The sequence below is a fragment of the Sinocyclocheilus grahami genome, unplaced genomic scaffold, assembly GCF_001515645.1.
Source record: "Sinocyclocheilus grahami isolate Dianchi unplaced genomic scaffold, SAMN03320097.WGS_v1.1 scaffold965.1, whole genome shotgun sequence".
In the NCBI taxonomy this organism is placed as follows: Eukaryota; Metazoa; Chordata; class Actinopteri; order Cypriniformes; family Cyprinidae; genus Sinocyclocheilus; species Sinocyclocheilus grahami.
In genome coordinates, this window is record NW_015506144.1 from 97128 (window position 1) to 117426 (window position 20299).

General features: G+C 43.4%; 2 protein-coding genes across 5 annotated transcripts in view; both read right to left on the reverse strand.

Annotated features, from left to right (window-relative positions):
* Positions 1-64: 64 nt before the first annotated feature.
* Positions 65-10812, reverse strand: LOC107564811 (putative ATP-dependent RNA helicase an3). 4 transcript variants are annotated; one of them, XM_016249971.1, is made up of 19 exons: positions 10496-10812; positions 9240-9288; positions 9084-9131; positions 7326-7472; positions 7046-7178; positions 6386-6493; positions 6071-6170; positions 5812-5947; positions 5615-5712; positions 5429-5527; positions 5168-5328; positions 4858-5002; positions 4198-4342; positions 3069-3119; positions 2420-2601; positions 2225-2342; positions 1200-1353; positions 997-1121; positions 65-845 (listed from the first exon to the last, which is right to left on the reverse strand). In XM_016249971.1, exons 1-19 carry the CDS (start codon positions 10538-10540, stop codon positions 772-774), a joined length of 2118 nt encoding a protein of 705 aa, XP_016105457.1. In that variant the 5' UTR covers positions 10541-10812; the 3' UTR covers positions 65-771. The 4 variants fall into 4 exon arrangements, with proteins under 4 accessions (XP_016105457.1, XP_016105456.1, XP_016105458.1 ...); XM_016249970.1 differs by having other exon boundaries at positions 7278-7472; XM_016249972.1 differs by lacking the exon at positions 3069-3119 and having other exon boundaries at positions 7278-7472.
* Positions 10813-11730: 918 nt separating this feature from the next.
* Positions 11731-20299, reverse strand: part of LOC107564832 (probable ubiquitin carboxyl-terminal hydrolase FAF-X) — a 51426-nt gene continuing 42857 nt past the window's right edge. Inside the window, exons 41-45 of the mRNA XM_016250005.1 lie at positions 19226-19314; positions 18992-19148; positions 18599-18811; positions 17270-17365; positions 11731-13546 (exon numbers count right to left, since the gene is read on the reverse strand). Coding sequence (XP_016105491.1) covers positions 13433-13546; positions 17270-17365; positions 18599-18811; positions 18992-19148; positions 19226-19314 — 669 coding nt within the window. The 3' untranslated portion in view covers positions 11731-13432. The remainder of the gene's footprint in view (positions 13547-17269; positions 17366-18598; positions 18812-18991; positions 19149-19225; positions 19315-20299) is intronic.

Here is a 20299-nt window from a genome sequence, read left to right on the forward strand (position 1 = left end):
GTGGAGTCCAAAATGACCTTAAACATTAAAAAGCTCACACTACCCCGAAAAATATAAATTTCACTCTCAGAAGACTACCGTCTCTTATTGATGCCTCTCCAGGATAGAGTGAGCGAGATCTTTTCCTTCCAACATTCAATATTTTTCACCCCCTTGTGATAGTTTTACCACACAAGAGACCTCAAGCCAATCGAGGGGGTCAGGTGACCCCATACAAAATTTCAGTTCAAAATGAGGTTGTGACAGACCATCCCAGACTTTGCCAAGGTTTGATTACATCCAAGCTTTTGTTATACCATCCAAACAAATCTTTAGAGCGGGGAGAAAAAAAAAAAAAAAAAAAAAGAGGGGAAAACAATTGCCAGCCAGACATTTAAAAAGGAGAATGGAAAACAAACAAAACACAGCGAGTCTAAATGTAAAGGCACAGTACATTAACAAACAAATGATTCTCATTTAGTATAAAGAAATGAGATGTAGTGGAAAACTAGAGTCCAAGAATCTAAAGCAAACTTCAGCCTCCGTTCCCCCTTCGGCACGAGAGCGTGTCCTGCTTCAGTCAAACCTCCAGAAATCCCGGCATCCCCGAGTCCCACGGAGCTCAAGCTTCTCCGGATGTGGTCAGAGAATCACAGCTGGTAATGTACTGCAAAGTTCTTCAAAGCTACACAGGGTATACAGTCTGGCTATGGTACATGTGGTTTCCATTCAGTGAGTTTGGCATGGTGATCCACTGTCATCGTGGGGAGTGAAGAGGTGAAGGAAGGAGTCTTAGTTTCCCCACCAGTCCACCTGCGAATAGTTTCCTCCATAGCCATCACTGCTGTAGAAGTTACCAAAGCCACCTGAGGACCAGAAACACCAGGTACGTTACTCGAGAACTGTGTTGTCATGCAGCTAAAGTGGAAAATATCTTCCAAAGCAGCCAATCAAGAAAAGCCACCAAGGCCTCTTCCCCCAATGAGGGCGTTGTTCCCGAGCGAAACCGACCCTTACCCCCGCCAAATCCACGGTTTCCTCCGTGACCGCCGGTGTTACGGCCGCCGCGACTCCCGAAGCCTCCGCCGCTGGTGCTGCTGCTGGTCTGACGGTAGTCTCTAGCACCAAAACCACCAGAAAACCTGAAAAACACCAAACCGGTTTAACAGGGTGCCCGGGGGACGATGGTGAAAGCAAAAGGCTTGGGGAAACCGCTTCACCTCTTGGAGCGCCCGCGGCTGCTGCTCTTGTGCTGGTGCTCATAGGCCAGGCTCTCCAGCCAGGAGGGGACTTCCTGTTTGGCCTCCACCACGATGTCCAGCAGATCCTTGGTGATGTTGCTATTCTTATCATTGAAGAATGATGTGGCAAGACCTGAGACAACCCAACAAAACAACTGAATTGAGACTTGGGACGCAGCAGACGTCAACAGTAGCAGCGTTTACATGGACTCTAATAATCCGATCGTAATAGGACTAGAAGCACAATCGGAACAACAAAAAAAAGTGTCACTTGTAACCACGTCAATCGGACTGAATTGGCCAGATCGGGTTAAAATTTCAATCGGATTGTAAGGGGTGGTTTATTCCTTTTGTAATCCGAGCGAGAGGACATGTAAACACTTGATCGGATTGAAAACAGAAATACTGCGCATTAGGGCTGGGTGATGAGCAAAAATTAATTTAATTAATGTATTTTCTGGGCTTTTGTATTTGGATTACACAAAGTGAATGTAACCATGTAGGCATATATTATATGCAAAAGGGTTAAAATCACATAAAGCGGAGAGTTCCGGTGCTGGATTCTGATTGGCTGAGCCGTGTTCGAAGCTGTTGTAAATGACTCTACAAAGTAACACACCTTTGTGTGTTGCTCGGCAACCACAACTGTTTCTGAGGAGCTACATTGTTTGGTGGAAGAATACTGTTTTTATTAATATCATTACACTTTATTTGCTCTGTTTTATTTTGTGAAACCTTACTTGTTTTAAGCAAAAATGAACAATTTGGATAATATTGTCAGAAAACAAGACAAAATATCTCATGTCGTTTTACTTGTTAAGTAAATGCATCCCGAATCAAGAATTTTTAAATATTTATACTAGAAAACAAGACAAAAATACTAAAAGGAAGAAAATATTTTTTTGCAGTGTAAACACTACGCTCAGATTCGTCAATCAGAATGAATTCATTCCGATGGAAGCAAAAAGTGTCCATGCAGACGTAGCTGCTGTCACTGCAATTACCAAGGTTTCCCACGCGACCGGTTCGCCCGATGCGGTGGACGTACTCCTCGATGTCACTAGGCAGGTCAAAGTTAATGACGTGTTTCACATTGGAGATGTCCAGACCACGAGCAGCCACCTGCGGAACAAAAGAGTTTGAGACTTGCACCAAAACATACCAAAGATTAAACAAACGAAAGCGGGAAGATGACATACAGCCGTGGCTACTAAGATGGGGCATCTCCCTGAACGGAACTGATGGAGCGCTTCCTCGCGGTCTCTCTGGGAACGGTCGCCGTGGATACTGGTGCAGGCGTAGCCCTCACGATACAGGAAGTCCTCCAGAGCATCCGCTCCCTTCTTGGTCTCAACAAACACCAAGGTCAAAGATTCTTTACCTATTGGATGAGATGAAGACCATCAACAACTTGCATCACGCTTCAGTACGAGGAGTAGAAGCTAATGAATGGCAACAAACAGGGAGTGACAAGCATTTGGATCTCATAGAAGTGAACTTTGCATTAATTTCAAAAGACTACGGTAGTCGCAGCCATGTGTGCAACCAAATTACAGCAGCATTATGGCTTTACAATTCAACATGGCATTGGTTACATGCCACTTCATGCACAGATCCAACCGCAGGAAAGAACCACTGAAAAGGAGCAGGACTACTTCCAAAGAAATATCGGGGAGGGAAAGAAAAAATAATAAATTAAGGTCAAGATCCTAACAGCATGAGAACTAGAGCTCATTTGACATGGGAAGGGAGGAGTTGGAAAACAAACAATGTTCAAGCAAAATGAAGACGTGAGATGAGACTTACATTCGTTCCACTTCCAGTGGACAGATAAACGTCTCTACTCACCAGGTTTTTCTACGCTCTCCCCCGTACTGTCCTGAACCTCATTCGGAATGACTGAATAAAACCAGACCTTATGATGAGCTTCAACAAATATCAGTGTCAGTCTTAAGGTTTACATGGGTTCAGATGGAGCTCTGCTTTCAGGTGCTGGCGGAGCATGCATGCAACTCATAATATTCTGTATCTGTAGCTCACTGAATTTAATAGGCCCTTTCGCACCGCTTTAGTTCCAGAACTAAATGTACGGTACTCAAGTACTGGGACAATTTTGCCTGAACCATTTAAAGGGTTGCATTCGCACCGACAGTGTGTACTAAGAAGTGACGTAAGCCGGTCGACAGCGACGTCATTTGTGCGCGGCGTTCAACAACAGAAACAAATTAGAACAACATTAACAACAGGAGGATGGAGAACGCTGTGATCGGAGCGGTGTTTTTGTTGTGTCTCGCGAGTTTTACAATAATGGACATGGAAAGTTGACGTATACGTAAAGCGATTGAAAGAACGGAAAGGAGGACTAAGAATCTCCAACAACAACGGGCAGTGCTACATTTGCTACAAGTACCTGCGCTTCAGCGTCCGTCCATCTATCGCTGTTCTCCATACTTGAGAAATAAGTTGACAGTGTTTACAGTATGTTTACACAGCGTTTTAAATCATGGCGGGGGAGGGGGGTTTCATACGCGTTTGGCCAATCAATGTCTACTTACGTCACGATTAGTACCAGTTGTGCCGGTTAGACCCTGCTTCGGAGTAGCAGCTAATTTGGTTCTCGAAAAAGGCAGTCCGGTACTAAAATCGGTCCCAGTTCTGGCGGTGCGAACACGCCGAAAAGTGGGTAGTTCCACAATTAGTTCTGGTACTATGAAAAGGTTCCTGCGGTGCGAAAGGCCCTATTATTTCTGGTGTTTAGAGAACCACTGTGACAATTAAAGACTCACCGTTCCCATTGTACTCAACCTCAAAAGTCCTCAAAGAGTGACTTCAACCTAAAGATTAGTTTAGTCCGCTCACAAAACAAGCTAATTTAATCTCCTCAAACATGGAGCAATCTGCCATCAAGATCATACTGAAACGACTGCAAAGACAAATCAGATGAAGGTGTTCAGAGGCCATTTACAGGCATATGTACCTGTGGCATTGAGCAAGTCGAGCAGGAAGGACCTCTTGTCATTCTCCTCAACCCACACCACCTTCTGGGTGATATTCTCTGAGGTAGAACCAACCCTGCCCACAGCCAAGAAGATATATTCCTCCAGGAAGTCACGAGCCAAGATCTAAGAAACATTAAAGGGTTAGGTTCACCCAAAAATGAAAATCAGTCCATGTTTAATCAACCTCGAGGCATCCGAGGTGTCTATGACTTCCTTCTTTCAGACAAATCCAATTGGAGTTATATTAAAAATGTTCCTTGCTTTTCCAAGTTTTAGACGCATCGGTTTGCTGCAGGAGGCCTTTATTCACCCCCCGGAGCAGTGTGAGGCACTTTTTAATATGGATGGATGCGCTTTATGAGACTACTTTTGGACTACTGAACAAAAACACCCACCCATGCCATAAAGCTTGGAAGAGCAAGGATCATTTTTAATAGAACTCCAATTGTACTCGTCAGAAAGAAGAAAGTCATATAAACCTCGGATGCCTTGAGGGCGAGTAAAACATGGACCCATTTTCATTTTTGGCTGAACTATCCCTTTAAACCTCAAAACTCAGACAAACCTAATAAACAGGACAAGCCAGATCCATCTTAAGACTATAACATTACAAGACGTCTTCTGGCTGAAACGCTCACCTGGATCTCCTTGGGGAAGGTGGCACTGAACATCATGGTCTGACGAAGCCCTTTGGGCGGCATGGTGTCCTGCTCGACGATACGACGAATCTGTGGCTCGAAGCCCATGTCCAACATGCGGTCTGCTTCATCCAGCACCAGATAACTAATGACAGAAACACACAGCTCATTGTCAAACCACAAAACAGTAACCGTATTAAAAGCCAATGCATTCTTGGACCTTAAACTGGGCACCATTAAAAGTAACAGACATGCATAAGATTGGACAGCGCTCCACAGAGGCACAAAGTGCAGCAGATCAGTGACGTACTTGCAGTAGTCCAGGCCGATCTTGCCCCTCTCCATCATGTCCACCAGACGCCCAGGAGTGGCCACCAGCAGATGGCAGCCTCTCTCCAGATCACGAATCTGCTGACCGATATCAGCGCCTCCATACACCACACAGGGCCGCACATGAGAGCGGTACGCAAACTACACACACGGGAAATTATTATTATATTTTTTAAATACATTTCAACCAACAGAAATTGGGAAGTTCCAATGAGACGGTGTTCTGGTTGTTGTTTATTACCTTCCTGGCCTCATCGTAGATCTGGAGCGCCAGTTCCCTTGTTGGGGCTAAAACCAGCGAAATGGGATACTGCTTACGGCGGCCATATTTCCCATTTTCCTAAAGACAAGAACACGCCCAGTTAAGATAAACGACAAAAGTAGGAGCCAGTTCTTTATTGGCAAACTAACACGCAGGAGGTGCTACCTGTGCACTGTTCTTCACCGCCTGCAGCGCCTCTCCCGGTCCTTCAGTGTATATCTGGCTCAGGACCGGCAGCAGGAAGGCTGCAGTCTTACCAGAACCTAGTTACAGTCACAAAGACAAGGTCAATCAAGCATTTACCATACACACACACACGCTAAAAAAACAACAAATCATGAGCAACTAAGCAGACATCTCACCCGTCTGTGCGCACGCCATCAGGTCTCTCTTAGTCTTGATGATGGGAATAGCGTGCTTCTGGACAGGAGTGGGCCGTGTGTAGCGGGTCAGGGCTACATTTCCCATAATGATCTCTCCCATATCTACATCATGGAACTGTATTACAAAAACACAAAGATGAATTTATTAAAAAAGAAGAATAAAAAAAAAAATAAAAAAAAATATATATATATATATAAAAATTTGCAATTAAACTCGGATCATGATCAGGTGACTCACACTCTCAATATGTGGTGGACAGTTCTGGCCTGTGGCTTCAACAGGAATGTCATCATATTTCTCAAAGTTAATCCCTGTGTTGCTTCCAGAGAAGAGCTCACTGCGAGAAAACAGGAAAAACAAGTGTCAGACAAACACCACTTTAGTTTAAAAACCACTGGCAACCTCCAGGATTGCATTTACAAGATTAACATATCAACGACACCACATCAGAACTACTTCAGATCTGATGTTAGTCATTTTTTAAGGATATGGAAGTAGGAACACCTTCACAGGAACCTGAGAGCAGCGTCATGTCAAAACAGCAACACTCACTGTTCCACACGCTCATTGGGAGGCAACGGCTTGGACCAGTCTTCATCGTCTCTGGAGTCCTCCACCCATCGGCTGTTCCCACCGCCGCCAAAACCTCCACGCTCATACCTGCCAAACACAACACTGCTTCAGCCAAACCCAGGACTTACACCACAAGTTAGTTCATTCTAGAGCTGCACGATTCTGGATAAATTGAGAACTATTCTGAACTTAAATTAACAATTTACAAAAGGCTAAGACAAAATGTTAATTGCTGCAGTCAGTTTAAGAGTGTTAATATACATTTAAAATAAACCAATTTTTAATATTAAAATTATGAAATTGGTTTGAATGATTCAATGACTCACTCAAATATTTCACTTGTTTCAGTACTGGATGAATCCGCATTTTTGAACAAATCTCTTGAATGAATGATTCAAGGACAAAAACATTTTTAACAGTCACTTGTCGCCACCTAGTGGAGAGACGATGTAACCTAGGGCTGCACGATTAATCAAACGCAACTGCCACACGCATCTGGTCAGTAAAGCGGTTCTGTGATTAGTAGTAAATCTCCATCACCTGCTCTCAGATGGAGCAGCATTTACTACACAGAGCCGGAGTTCTCTGACAAGCTACGCGCACACCAAAATACAAAAATAAAAGGTCAGCAAGCCTCACCGCCCCCTGGATGAAGACCCGCGGTCATTGAAGAAAGATGATTTGCCCCGGTCAGAGCGGCCGCCAAAGCTGTTGTAGGCAGTGTCTTTTGGGGCATTCCAGCCACTGGCATCTTTGTTTTCATAACCAAATCCTAATAAAGAGAGAACGATTCACATCAAAAAGCAGCAGTGCAAGTCGTGTAGTCAAACAGCAACGCAAGCGTTCTCAGACGTATGGTGACGACACCTGCCTGCGCTCTGCATTGGCTGGATGGGGTTGTAGGAGCCGCTGGTGTTACCTCTGAAGCCTCCTCTTCCTCCGCGGTCGTTGCGCATGGAGCCGCGGCCACCGAAACTGTTGCCCCCATTCATGCGGTTGTCTCGGCCATCATGGCAGCCGTTCACGAAGCCATTGCTGCGTCCGTTATCCCATCCTCCGGGAGAATCTGTGAGAGAGCGAGAGGACGGGGTTATTAAACACACGTGTGCTAGAAACGTTACATGGAGCGGAGCATTCTGGGGCCGGATGGTCAAAAGCAAAGCAGTTAGTCAAGTAAGGCATGGACTTGGCATGGCATGTACTTCTCGGCTCTAGTTAAGTAGTCTGCCACCGGTCCTGGACTTGAGCGACTACAATGAAATTGCTTGTAAACTGCAGAGAATTAAAGTGAATGCAGACATGGGAGCATCCACTTTAAATATTTCCCCCTCATCTGAGTCGGGTCTTTAAACAAAAGTGCTCTTCAAAGCCTCATTTGCAATCTGGCATTGGAAAGAAATGTGGCTGAAATAAGCCGTTATGATTCCACGTGTGTGCTGAGAATTAATCGTGGAATCATGCATATTTGAGGATTTCCCCTCAAAGTCTCTTTAGCTAAAGGCTGTCAATAGAAACTTACAGCTCCTTCCTGGTGCCACCGAGTAACCGCTCTGTCTAGCAGAGGAATAAGCTCCTGCTAAAAGAACAAACGTATAGTCAGGAGGGTGCTGGGCCAAACAGCCTCGTCACAAGGATAAGACTAAAGGTCCCGGAGCATCTCAAACCTATAGTGCTGAGAGTCTCGGCCAATACGGTTCAGACAAGCTCTGGTTGAACTGTAGACTAATGTTTTTGTTTACATGCCAGCATATTGATTACTCGAGTCATTGGACAAACATGGAGGGGGGATAAAATGATCCAAAAATGCCAGTGGAAAGCACTCTGTTTTGGCTCAAGATGTGTACCAATAACAGTCCGAGAGAGAGAGGTATGAGAGCGTGCAGTAGTGCACTGGCACCTAGACAGAAGCAAGCAGAGATTCACAGACTGCACACTAGCTAGGTTTCCATCCACCTATTTTTACATGCATTTTGGAATATTGCATTAAAAAAAAGTGCCAAGATGCAAGTTCTAAAAATGTGCATTAAAAAAAAACATATGCGCACAATTGAGTCGGATAAACTTTATCCGATAAGAAAAAAGTGTGCATAAACTAAGCTGGAAACACAATTATCGAATAAAGTCCACCATGCGCATCGAACAGTCATGTGATGTGCGCTGAGACGGGATAACTGGACTAACCAGCGGGCCGATCGCGTTCACAGCATCTATATGTTGTTCTGAAAGGCCTGAGCAAAGCCTGTCGTTAAAGTATTTCTGTATAATTGTCTTAAACGACCGTGTTCCCAAACAGCAGCATCCTCCTCCTCCTCACGCATTTATTGTGTTTCGTCTGCTCGCTCTGAGGCGCAAGTCATTTATCACATATTACAATTATTATATTCAGTGGCTTCTCCTAGTTTTCTGTGTGATATTTAGAGCCCGTTTATCGGGAAGTGATGCTTTTGTTCTCTTTGACTCGCTGCATGGAAACGGTGCTTTACTCACAAACGTTCTCTGCGATATTCCAGTTGTGTGCACGAGTTAAATTCACAACTTTGGATGGAAACCCAGCCCCTGACAGACGTCCTACAGACGTGCCGAGCCACAAACACTGTCTTTAAGTCAGACGATCAGTCTTCAACAGCACTGGAGCTTCAGGGCTAACAGACACGTCAAGAAGAAAAGCGTAACGTACCATTTTTGGAAGCTTCTTTGTTCCTTAGATGAGGTGGAATGTAGCGCCCTGGTGAAGACAGAGTTCGTTAGCACGGCACACACACAACTCTCCTTCATCCGGAGCAGAACTGAAGATAAAGCCAGATCGGAACTGGCGTCAGAACCGGATACTCACTTCCAGGGACTCCTTGAACGTCAGCGGAGTTCAAGTCTAGGGCCGCGAGCTGAAAGAGAAGCGACAGAGTTGATGTGGTGCAGAGCAGAATAACCTTAAAAAGCTGAACGGGGACCGGTGCGCGAGGAAACCCGGGATCCACCGGAGGCGCCCTCGAGCTCACACCGAGATCAGAACCCAGCTCAAGCCTTCTGCGCTCCTCAGAAATACATCTACCTGAAGATCACTACATCTCAGACCCCGATGCACTGATTAATACCGCAACATACAAATAAAGTCACAAATCAAACCCTGAGTCAAAACGACGGAAAGTCATTAAACGAGCTCACCTGACCTTTACAACACAATTATATTCACTCTTATCTGTGTCCCTGCAGCACAGAAGCAGTGTTGAGTCGCTGGGGGATATTTGTAGCAATAGCCAACAATACATTGTATGGCTCACAATTATACATTTCTCTTTTATGCCAAAAATCATTAGGATATTAAGTAAAGATCATGTTCCATGAAGATATTTTGTACATTTCCTACCGTAAATATATCACAACTTAATGTTTGATTAGTAATATGCATTGCTAAGAACTTCATCTGAACAACTTTAAAGATGATTTTCTCAATATTTAGATTTTTTTGCTCCCTCAGATTCCAGATTTTCAAATATTGTCCGATCCTAACAAACCATACATCAATGGAAAGATTATTTATTCAGCTTTCAGATGATGCATACATCTCAATTTCACAAAATTGACCCTCATGACTGGTTTTGTGTTCCGGGGTCACATTTTGTTGACTTATGAAACGATATTTAAAGCGCTCTCGGAAGATTCGTTGTGTTTACATCGAGATATTCGAGTCCGTCTGGGTTCATCTGAAGCACAGAAACCAAACCGGTTCTATTGAGAGACGTACTGACCGCAAACACACGGACGCAGCGCACTGAAGAGCTGGCCAGACAAAGGGCCAGAAGCAGCTCGACAGCAGGCCACAGACCAGCCGCGGAAAGCTCTGCAGCTCCATCGCGATGCATTCATGAGCGTGGCGCGTCTGAACGCGCTCACACAGCCGCTTATAGACGACTCTTAGCTCTCGAAGCCACACGAACACCGTCCTAAAGCCCCGGAGCCGGTTCACGAGGGAGCCGCGTGACGCGCCGCAGCGCCGCCATCATCCGCTCCTCGCGGCCTCCATCTTACCCTCTCCCGCCGCCGCACACCCCGCGCACACCCCGCGCACACCCCGCGCACACCCCGGCTTACCTGCGGGTCCAGACCGGGCACACTCTCCACGGCCACATGACTCATAACTGACGGCGGTTGAGGGCTGATGTCGAACACAAACGGGGTTCTTTGTTCGCCGGTGTGTCGCTCTCGCTGCTGCTGACGCCGCTCGGTGAGACGTGTAACTAAACAAAGGAACGAAAAACGGGTGCCCCCGAAGCGCGAACGTCGCTTTAGGATGAAGCGCTTGTGTTTTAATGTTCTTCTATGCGTCTGAGGAAGCCTTCGCGTCGACGATGATCGGACCTCGAGCTGCGTCTCTCTCGATCTGAGCGTGAAATAAGAGCGGAAACCGCGTCACGTTATTGGACGACAGAAGTCTCGCGAGACTTTGGGGAGCGACGCCACATTGTTTACAACAGTGGAGATGAATCGGTCATTTAATGCTGGTGCATTTTATAAAAGTTCTCACGGATTACCTGGAAATGCAGTTCATTTTGTTCAACAACTGCTAATCCATATGGACCACAAACCAGTCATGAGGGCCAATTTTGTGACGTAATTGAGATGTATGCATCATCTGAAAGCTGAATAAATAGCTTTCCATTGGTGTATGGTTTGTTAGGATAGCACAATATTTGAAAATCTGGAATCTGAGGGTGCAAAAAAATCTAAATATTGAGAAAATCATCTTTAAAGTTGTTCAAATGAAGTTCTTAGCAATGCATATTACTAATCAAACATTAAGTTTTGATATATTTACGGTAGGAGATTTACTAAATATCTTCATGGAACATGATCTTTACTTAATATCCTAATGATTTTTGGCATAAAAGAGAAATGTATAATTGTGACCCATACAATGTATTGTTGGCTATTGCTACAAATATCCCCCAGCGACTCAACACTGCTTCTGTGCTGCAGGGACACACATTGTCAGTATCCTAATTTTGAGCTACAGGACGTGTCGTTCACTGCTGCATGATTTCTCGGAGCAGAACACACCTGGATGTCTGCAGGTTTATTTCATGTGTTTGCAGCGACTGAGGACCATCACAGCTTTCCTCGTGCGCTCAAACCTGGACAGAAAGAGAGGCGTCCAGTCGTCGAATGGAGATTTCACAAAACACCTTCGAAATGTGCTGCGGTTATTTTGTTCAGAAACGTGGAGCTGCCTCATGACTGAAATGTGAAGAGTACATGCACAGTGTTTCATTGCACACGTTAAACCACGAGCAGATGTTCTGAGCAGAAGATGTGGGTCAGTGTAATTCAAATACCATTTATTTTTTACCTTTAAAGTATAATTGTACAGTGTGCTGGGTTTGTACAGTGCTCGAAGGCCGAGGAATATTATCCATGCACGGTTCACAAGAAGAGCTTCAGAATTCAAACAAAATCAAACCCGAAAGAGCAAAAACAAAGCAGAAGGCAAATGTCATCCTGATGAGAGGTTTACAAAAGAAGAAACAAAACGAAGCTTGTGAGATCCTCTCTGTATTCTGAGAGAAGGATGACCTGCAGTGCTAGTTTAGATGGTTTAACCCGCTCACAACCCAGTCCAGGGCCGTTCAGTCTTTGTTGGGATGGGTTTTGGCAGATGTTTCAGGACACATCGCTTTAACGAGCACAACGAGTGTGTCTCAGGTCTGGGCTGCGTTTATCAAAAGCATCATAAGCCTCAGTTGATCGTAGCTCTATTGGTGACAATGGTTCTGCGATCAATTTAGGCTTACGATGCTTTTGATAAACGCAGCCCCGAGTGTTTCTGCGTGCTTCGGGTATTTACAAACCGTACCTTCTTATAGAAACCATCGGAAAGCTAATAAAAAGTCAAGCTTGCGTTTAAATGTTTAATTTATTGTTTCTAGTGGTGCAATGCTTCTGTTATTACACGTCTGTGCAGAAAAAGAAAGACTTCAAGTGAAAACTTCACATGGCTAAAGCAGCTCCAGAATCCAACCTCACGCCGTAAACTACGCTCGGCAAAAACAGAACTCTGTACATTAAATATCCTCTTAAAATAACAACACAAGGACAAGGCCTTTGCATTCAAACGCTCAAACTCTTTCTTCTCAAATCCAACAAATTAACCTCTATTAAAGAAAACGGCAAAACAGAATTTGGTGATTTTGGTATTCAGACAAGAGCCACACTTTATAAATCCAGCTGATGAATGAATCCTGATGATCTCCCCGGATACAGAGCAGTGTGGCCGTGGCTGCGTTTTCATTGGACGGGGACAGAGGAAGTGGGAGGAGCCAAGAGGCAGACTCAGAACTAGGGCTAGAACTAAAATTCCATTCAACAGTGAGAAAATAAGACGAGTTATTACACTTTCCAGCCCGCTGACAATACAAATGAAACATGGACTCGAGTGCCAGAGAGAATGTAGTCTGTGGAGTAAATGTGCCAATCTGCAGCCACTTTGCCACACCAACATTAAAGAGGCTGAAGCGGATGGACGACAAAGTGAGCCAGCAGCAGTGGTGTTCAAGACCCTAACAGAAGATCACACTCCTAACAGAACAACAACACAAATCAAAGCTTTCAATGGCGTCTAAATCAGTAGAGCGACACCGAGTTGACCCCACGGAGAGTCATGAGGATGCAGCGTTTGTCCGCAACGGTCCACGCTGACGCAGCAAACGCATACCACAAAGCCTCGGGTTTCCCTTCATTCGGCTGCTGAGGTATTCTCAGGTGATGATGAAGATGATGGAGCTGGAGGGGGTCCAGAGGTTTGCACACATGCATCATCCGCTACAGCGACGGTTCACACCAAGACTGCGTCTGCGTCTGCGCACCAGACTCTGCAGGCACCCGCGTCGCTCCAGGGTCATCATCACAGACAGATGGAGAATGGAGAGGGCCGTCGGCGCTGGCAGAGAGTGCGGCTCCGCTCCGGGGCTGTAAGGCCTGGTCTCGGTCCTGGAGGCGAGCGGATGCGGTCTCGAGGCAAGGCGTGGGCGACTGCTACTCTTTAGTCTGGACTGGAGGGACCTCGTCGGTTCCCTCCCAGCTTTCTTGGGGCCGCTGTGGGTTATTCATGTGCTGGGCGGCCGGGCCGGTGTAGGGCTGGTTATTTGGCTGCAGAGAGAGTGAACACAAGTCAAGTCACTTATTTATAAAGCGCTTTTAACAGTACAGATTGTGTCAAAACAGCTTTACAGCATTAAATAGGAAAATAGTGTGTCAATAATGCAGAAGGATAATAGTAAACACTCAATCTTCAGTTAAAGGTAGTTCATCATGATTTAGTGATGTCATCGTCCAGCTCAGCTCAGGTTAAATAGTGTCTGTGCAATCAAGTCGACGATATCGCTGGATATGAAGTGTCCCCAACTAAGCAAGCCAGAGGAACCAAAACTCCATCGCTGACAGAACGTGTGATATTTAGAGCCAGTTTATCAAGAAGTGAAACTTTTGTTCTCTTTGACTCGCTGCATGGAAACGGTGCTTTACTCACAAATGTTTCATGCAATATTCCAGTTGTGTGCATAAATTTAATGTGAATGTTTGGATGGAAACATAGCTATTGAGTTAAGCCAAGCGCACACTCCTCGCTCTTTCATGAAGCTGCACACTTCTGAGACACGCTTCACACTGGTCTGAAATGATACACACATACACGACCCGTGCTGGCAAAATGAGTGTGAATGCGCACGGGCTCATTTTGAGCTACAGGCAACAAAAAAACAACAACAAAAAAAGAGTGACAAATGTCAAATTTGAGGTTTTCACAAAAATGAGTTCATTAAGCCCTCGCCTAACGATCCCAATGCTCCAAATAGTAATTAAACATCTACAATTATCTTTATTTATACGTTTTCTGAGAGGAGTACCTCTTCTCCGCTCGCTTCTCGCACTGACTGACATCCCAAACGCACATAAATACGACAGCGACTGCGTGCGAATATACACACATACACTGAAGTACAGTATTTAAGTGTTCACGCAAACATGATCTGTTCGGTCTTAAGTGAACGTTTGGGGAACTGTTGATGTGTAACATTACATTAGATCCGGTACAGTACAGTAGGTCTTACTATAGGCCGTCTGATTAATGTTAATCTAACAATAAAAGAAAAGATTGCTGCTTTTGTAGTTTTAATAATCAATTTATTTGTGATGAATACACTTTTTTAGATTTGATTATTTGTTTTTCTTACTTGAATGTTTTGTTTAAATGTAAAATAAAAAATGTAATGCATTATTTGTTTCTTATACGTGACCCTGGAGCACAAAACCAGTCATAAGGGTCAATTTCTCTAAATTGAGATTTATACATCATCTGAAAGCTGAATGAATCATCTTTCCATTGATGTATGGTTTGTTAGGATAGCACAATATTTGGCTGAGATACAACTATTTGAAAATCTGGAATCTGAGGGTGCAAAAAAATCTAAATATTGAGAAAATCATCTTTAAAGTTGCAATGCATATTACTAATCAAACATTAAGCTTTGATATATTTACGGTAGGAAATGTACAAAATATCTTCATGGAACATGATCTTTACTTAATATCCTAATGATTTTTGTCATAAAAGAGAAATGTATAATTGTGACCCATACAATGTATTGTTGGCTATTGCTACAAATATCCCCCAGCGACTCAACACTGCTTTTGTGCTGCAGGGACACACATTTGTTCTATACTGTTTTTTGCTTAATATTATAATAATAATTATAATAAATAGCTATATTGTGATTATTAATACAGTAATTATTATTAAGAAAAGAACTGAAGGCAAAAATACAACGTTGCTTGGTGATTTTGCGCACTCATTTTTCGTCCGATTCCAACAAATCATACCTCATTTTGAGGGTCTTTTAATGGAGAAAATACCTCATTTTTGACAATGTGCTCATTGTGACTCATTTATCCAGCACAGGTCTCATATGTCCATTCAGACCGGTGTAAATCTGGCAGAGCAGTCGTCAGGTGTGCAGCGATGGTGTGAAAGAGCAGGAAGCGGATAACCTCTGCCCATATCTGTCCTCACAACCAATCCATATTTTGACCTTTTCTCTTTTTCCCACTGATGAGAAAGTGTGTGAGGTCTGTGGTGTGCACTTGGCCTCAGAGGACAGCACTGTTTGATATATGCACAGGTAGGCATCACGCGTGTATGAAGGACTAGCGTGTGGACGTCACCTGCTGATACTGCGTTCCTGGAGAATGAGGATAGAGCGCAGTGTCCTCCGGCGGCGACGAGTCGTGCTCATCAGGTGCTTCCTGATCATTTGGCTCCTGAACAAACAAACAAACAAACAAACAAACATGTGTTGATCTAGTAGAGCGATTCCCAGGAATGCAAGTCACTGTGGATGTTAGCACTTTAGACATTAAGCATCAATATCTCAGCATATTAGCAACTGAACTCTTAGCCTAATGCTTCTTGAAAATATTATTTTATTATTACCTATTATTCAAGAAATAGAGCAGCTCCCCAAGACAAATTAAGACTTGTGAAAAAATTTAAATGTTGTACATTTTAAAGTTAAATTCTTCTATCTAATGCACTTTCAGAGTTCAAAATTAAGAGCTGCAACCCTTGTTCTTAACTAAGAAAACTTAAATCAGAAAAAAAATCAGTGAATTGATTTGAACCTGAACTTTACAGGAGACTCAACCCTCTTTGTATTTGTGATATATTCTGTCTCAGTCTAAACTACACTCACACTGGGGTTTTAAGGAGGCCAAACTAATTAGAATATAATAATAATAATAACAACAATGACAGTAATAACCATAAATTGTAAAGCAGTTGCACTGTAAAATAACTGAAAATGAATATTTTATAGGTATATTATTTTTGCTTTACACTGCAGTAGAGAAATTACAATACTTCTTTCCTAATTTCTACACTTGAAAGATATTTTGAATTTGGACTCATTTAAACCGCTAGCTGTCAGCTATTCATATTCTGCACTTTTACACTTTTATTCTGACGGAAAACTCCAGCTTCAGTGAAAACACGCTTACAAAAACAAAAACACGTCTCACTACAAATCTAGTGAAGCGCTGTAATCATCTGCCGTGAAAATAAAGCCTAACTAAACTCACAGCAGGTGAAATAAAGGAGTGGACGGCATTCATTCGGTGTGAACGAGTCGTTCTGAGACGCAGAAAACACCGGATCACGAGCGGATCGTCTGAACCAAGTGTTTGAAACACGCAGCGCAAACAGACTTGATGAAGAGATTGAGCGTATTGACCCATACAATGTATTGTTGGCTATTGCTACAAATATCCCCCAGCGACTTAACACTGCTTTTGTGCTGCAGGGACACACATTTGTTCTATACTGTTTTTTGCTTAATATTATAATAATAATTATAATAAATAGCTATATTGTGATTATTAATACAGTAATTATTATTAAGAAAAGAACTGAAGGCAAAAATACAACGTTGCTTGGTGATTTTGCGCACTCATTTTTCGTCCGATTCCAACAAATCATACCTCATTTTGAGGGTCTTTTAATGGAGAAAATACCTCATTTTTGACAATGTGCTCATTGTGACTCATTTATCCAGCACAGGTCTCATATGTCCATTCAGACCGGTGTAAATCTGGCAGAGCAGTCGTCAGGTGTGCAGCGATGGTGTGAAAGAGCAGGAAGCGGATAACCTCTGCCCATATCTGTCCTCACAACCAATCCATATTTTGACCTTTTCTCTTTTTCCCACTGATGAGAAAGTGTGTGAGGTCTGTGGTGTGCACTTGGCCTCAGAGGACAGCACTGTTTGATATATGCACAGGTAGGCATCACGCGTGTATGAAGGACTAGCGTGTGGACGTCACCTGCTGATACTGCGTTCCTGGAGAATGAGGATAGAGCGCAGTGTCCTCCGGCGGCGACGAGTCGTGCTCATCAGGTGCTTCCTGATCATTTGGCTCCTGAACAAACAAACAAACAAACAAACAAACATGTGTTGACCTAGTAGAGCGATTCCCAGGAATGCAAGTCACTGTGGATGTTAGCACTTTAGACATTAAGCATCAATATCTCAGCATATTAGCAACTGAACTCTTAGCCTAATGCTTCTTGAAAATATTATTTTATTATTACCTATTATTCAAGAAATAGAGCAGCTCCCCAAGACAAATTAAGACTTGTGAAAAAATTTAAATGTTGTACATTTTAAAGTTAAATTCTTCTATCTAATGCACTTTCAGAGTTCAAAATTAAGAGCTGCAACCCTTGTTCTTAACTAAGAAAACTTAAATCAGAAAAAAAATCAGTGAATTGATTTGAACCTGAACTTTACAGGAGACTCAACCCTCTTTGTATTTGTGATATATTCTGTCTCAGTCTAAACTACACTCACACTGGGGTTTTAAGGAGGCCAAACTAATTAGAATATAATAATAATAATAACAACAATGACAGTAATAACCATAAATTGTAAAGCAGTTGCACTGTAAAATAACTGAAAATGAATATTTTATAGGTATATTATTTTTGCTTTACACTGCAGTAGAGAAATTACAATACTTCTTTCCTAATTTCTACACTTGAAAGATATTTTGAATTTGGACTCATTTAAACCGCTAGCTGTCAGCTATTCATATTCTGCACTTTTACACTTTTATTCTGACGGAAAACTCCAGCTTCAGTGAAAACACGCTTACAAAAACAAAAACACGTCTCACTACAAATCTAGTGAAGCGCTGTAATCATCTGCCGTGAAAATAAAGCCTAACTAAACTCACAGCAGGTGAAATAAAGGAGTGGACGGCATTCATTCGGTGTGAACGAGTCGTTCTGAGACGCAGAAAACACCGGATCACGAGCGGATCGTCTGAACCAAGTGTTTGAAACACACAGCGCAAACAGACTTGATGAAGAGATTGAGCGTATTGTGCTTTCGGTCTGAGTTTGCTCGACATACTGTGCCAAAGCATAATGACCCAAAACACAACTTTAAACACCTTTTATGTTAGTAAGAAGAAGTATATGTAATAAAGAAGTTAAAATATATTTTTAAAAACTATGCTTTTTGCCGGAAGACCTATCGTTTCATAAAGTCATGTGACCACGATAATATCAAGAGTTTTTCTATGGTGATATCATGATATTGATAACATCGTTACATCTCTATTGATGAGGCAGAGGGCCAGACGGCTCACCTCTTCAGGACAGAGCTCGCAGGCCTTGGCCAGGGTCATGCGGGCGCTGTGAGAGCGCTCCAGGAAATATCCGTTGGACGTCTCGTTGCTCTGAACCGGAGGAGACCAGTTGTTGTAGCTGTACTGAGGGTTTCCCGTGTATGGCCTCCTCTCCAGCTCATCACCCAGCCATTCTACTGCCCACGTCCACTTCCTCTTCAGATCCCCGTTACTCTGTGACACAAAACATCCACAATCACTTCAAATTTCAGATCCAACCCCAATCAAACACTCCTGAAGCAGCTAATCAAGGTGTTCATGGCTACTTGATTACAGGCAGGTGTGTTGGAGCAGAGCTGGAGACCCGTGCTAAACCAGTAACTGTAAATGCTCATGACAACACGTCAGCCTCACCTGCAGGATCTGATGAGCCACAGAGCAGTTGGTGAAGAGGGCCACCATGCATTTAATGCACTGATAGGCCCGTTTCTGATAATGGTTCTTGGAGCGCTGGATGGTGTCAAAGAGCCCGTCTCGGTCATCGGGAATGCCCTTCAAAACATTGTGGATCCTAAAGAGAGAACTGATATGAGGACACTTGCTCTCCGACATTCAGATGCTCTCACCATCACGCAGATCTCGACTCACCGGTGCGTCTGCCACGAGTCCTCAATCAGGAGGATCTGCAGCAGGAGATCCAGGTAAGGCCTCAGCTCATAGGTGTAGGAATACGCCACCTGACCGCCGGGAAGCACAGAACACACTGTAAACACTAGAGCTCGACCGATAATAAGGATTTTACCGATACTGATAGCTAGGTTGGACCAAACTGGCCGATACCGATTAATCAACCGATAGTTTTTAAAATGGATACTGAATGAAAACTAAAATAATGCTTTACTATTAAAAAAAAAACAGTACTGAACCAGACTTTGTAAATGAAAAAAATATATATTGATCATTCAAATGTTACCAGAAGAAACTAATTTAAAATGTACTAGTAAATGTTGAATTAACACACTCTAACGAGGAACTATACTTCTCCAGCTTTCATTCATCTTAATGTTACAAATTAACTCTTATTGTAAAGTGTTACCATTTAATTTCACCAGTCATGCTTAAAGATAACCATCTGTAAATATCTACACAAAAGGTCATAGCACTGAAATTATATTCATACGGATATTGCATGTATAATATCACACTTTTATTTTGTTCTATTTTAGAACACTTGATTATCTAATCAAAATAACAAAATATGTTAGTCACACACCGGGCAGAAGTGCAGCGCCTGCGTCTCTAGGACAACTCACAGGTATCTCTCTCACACACACACTCTCACACACACACACTCTCACACACACACACTCTCACACACACACACTCTCACACACACACACTCTCACACACACACACTCTCACACACACACACTCTCACACACACACACTCTCACACACACACACTCTCACACACACACACTCTCACACACACACACTCTCACACACACACACTCTCACACACACACACTCTCACACACACACACTCTCACACACACACACTCTCACACACACAACACACACACACACACACACTCTCACACACACACACACACATTCACCTGCTGTCTCTCTCTCACACACACACACACACTCACACACTCTCAGAGAGACACACTCTCACACACACACACACACACACACACACACACACACAGAGAGAGA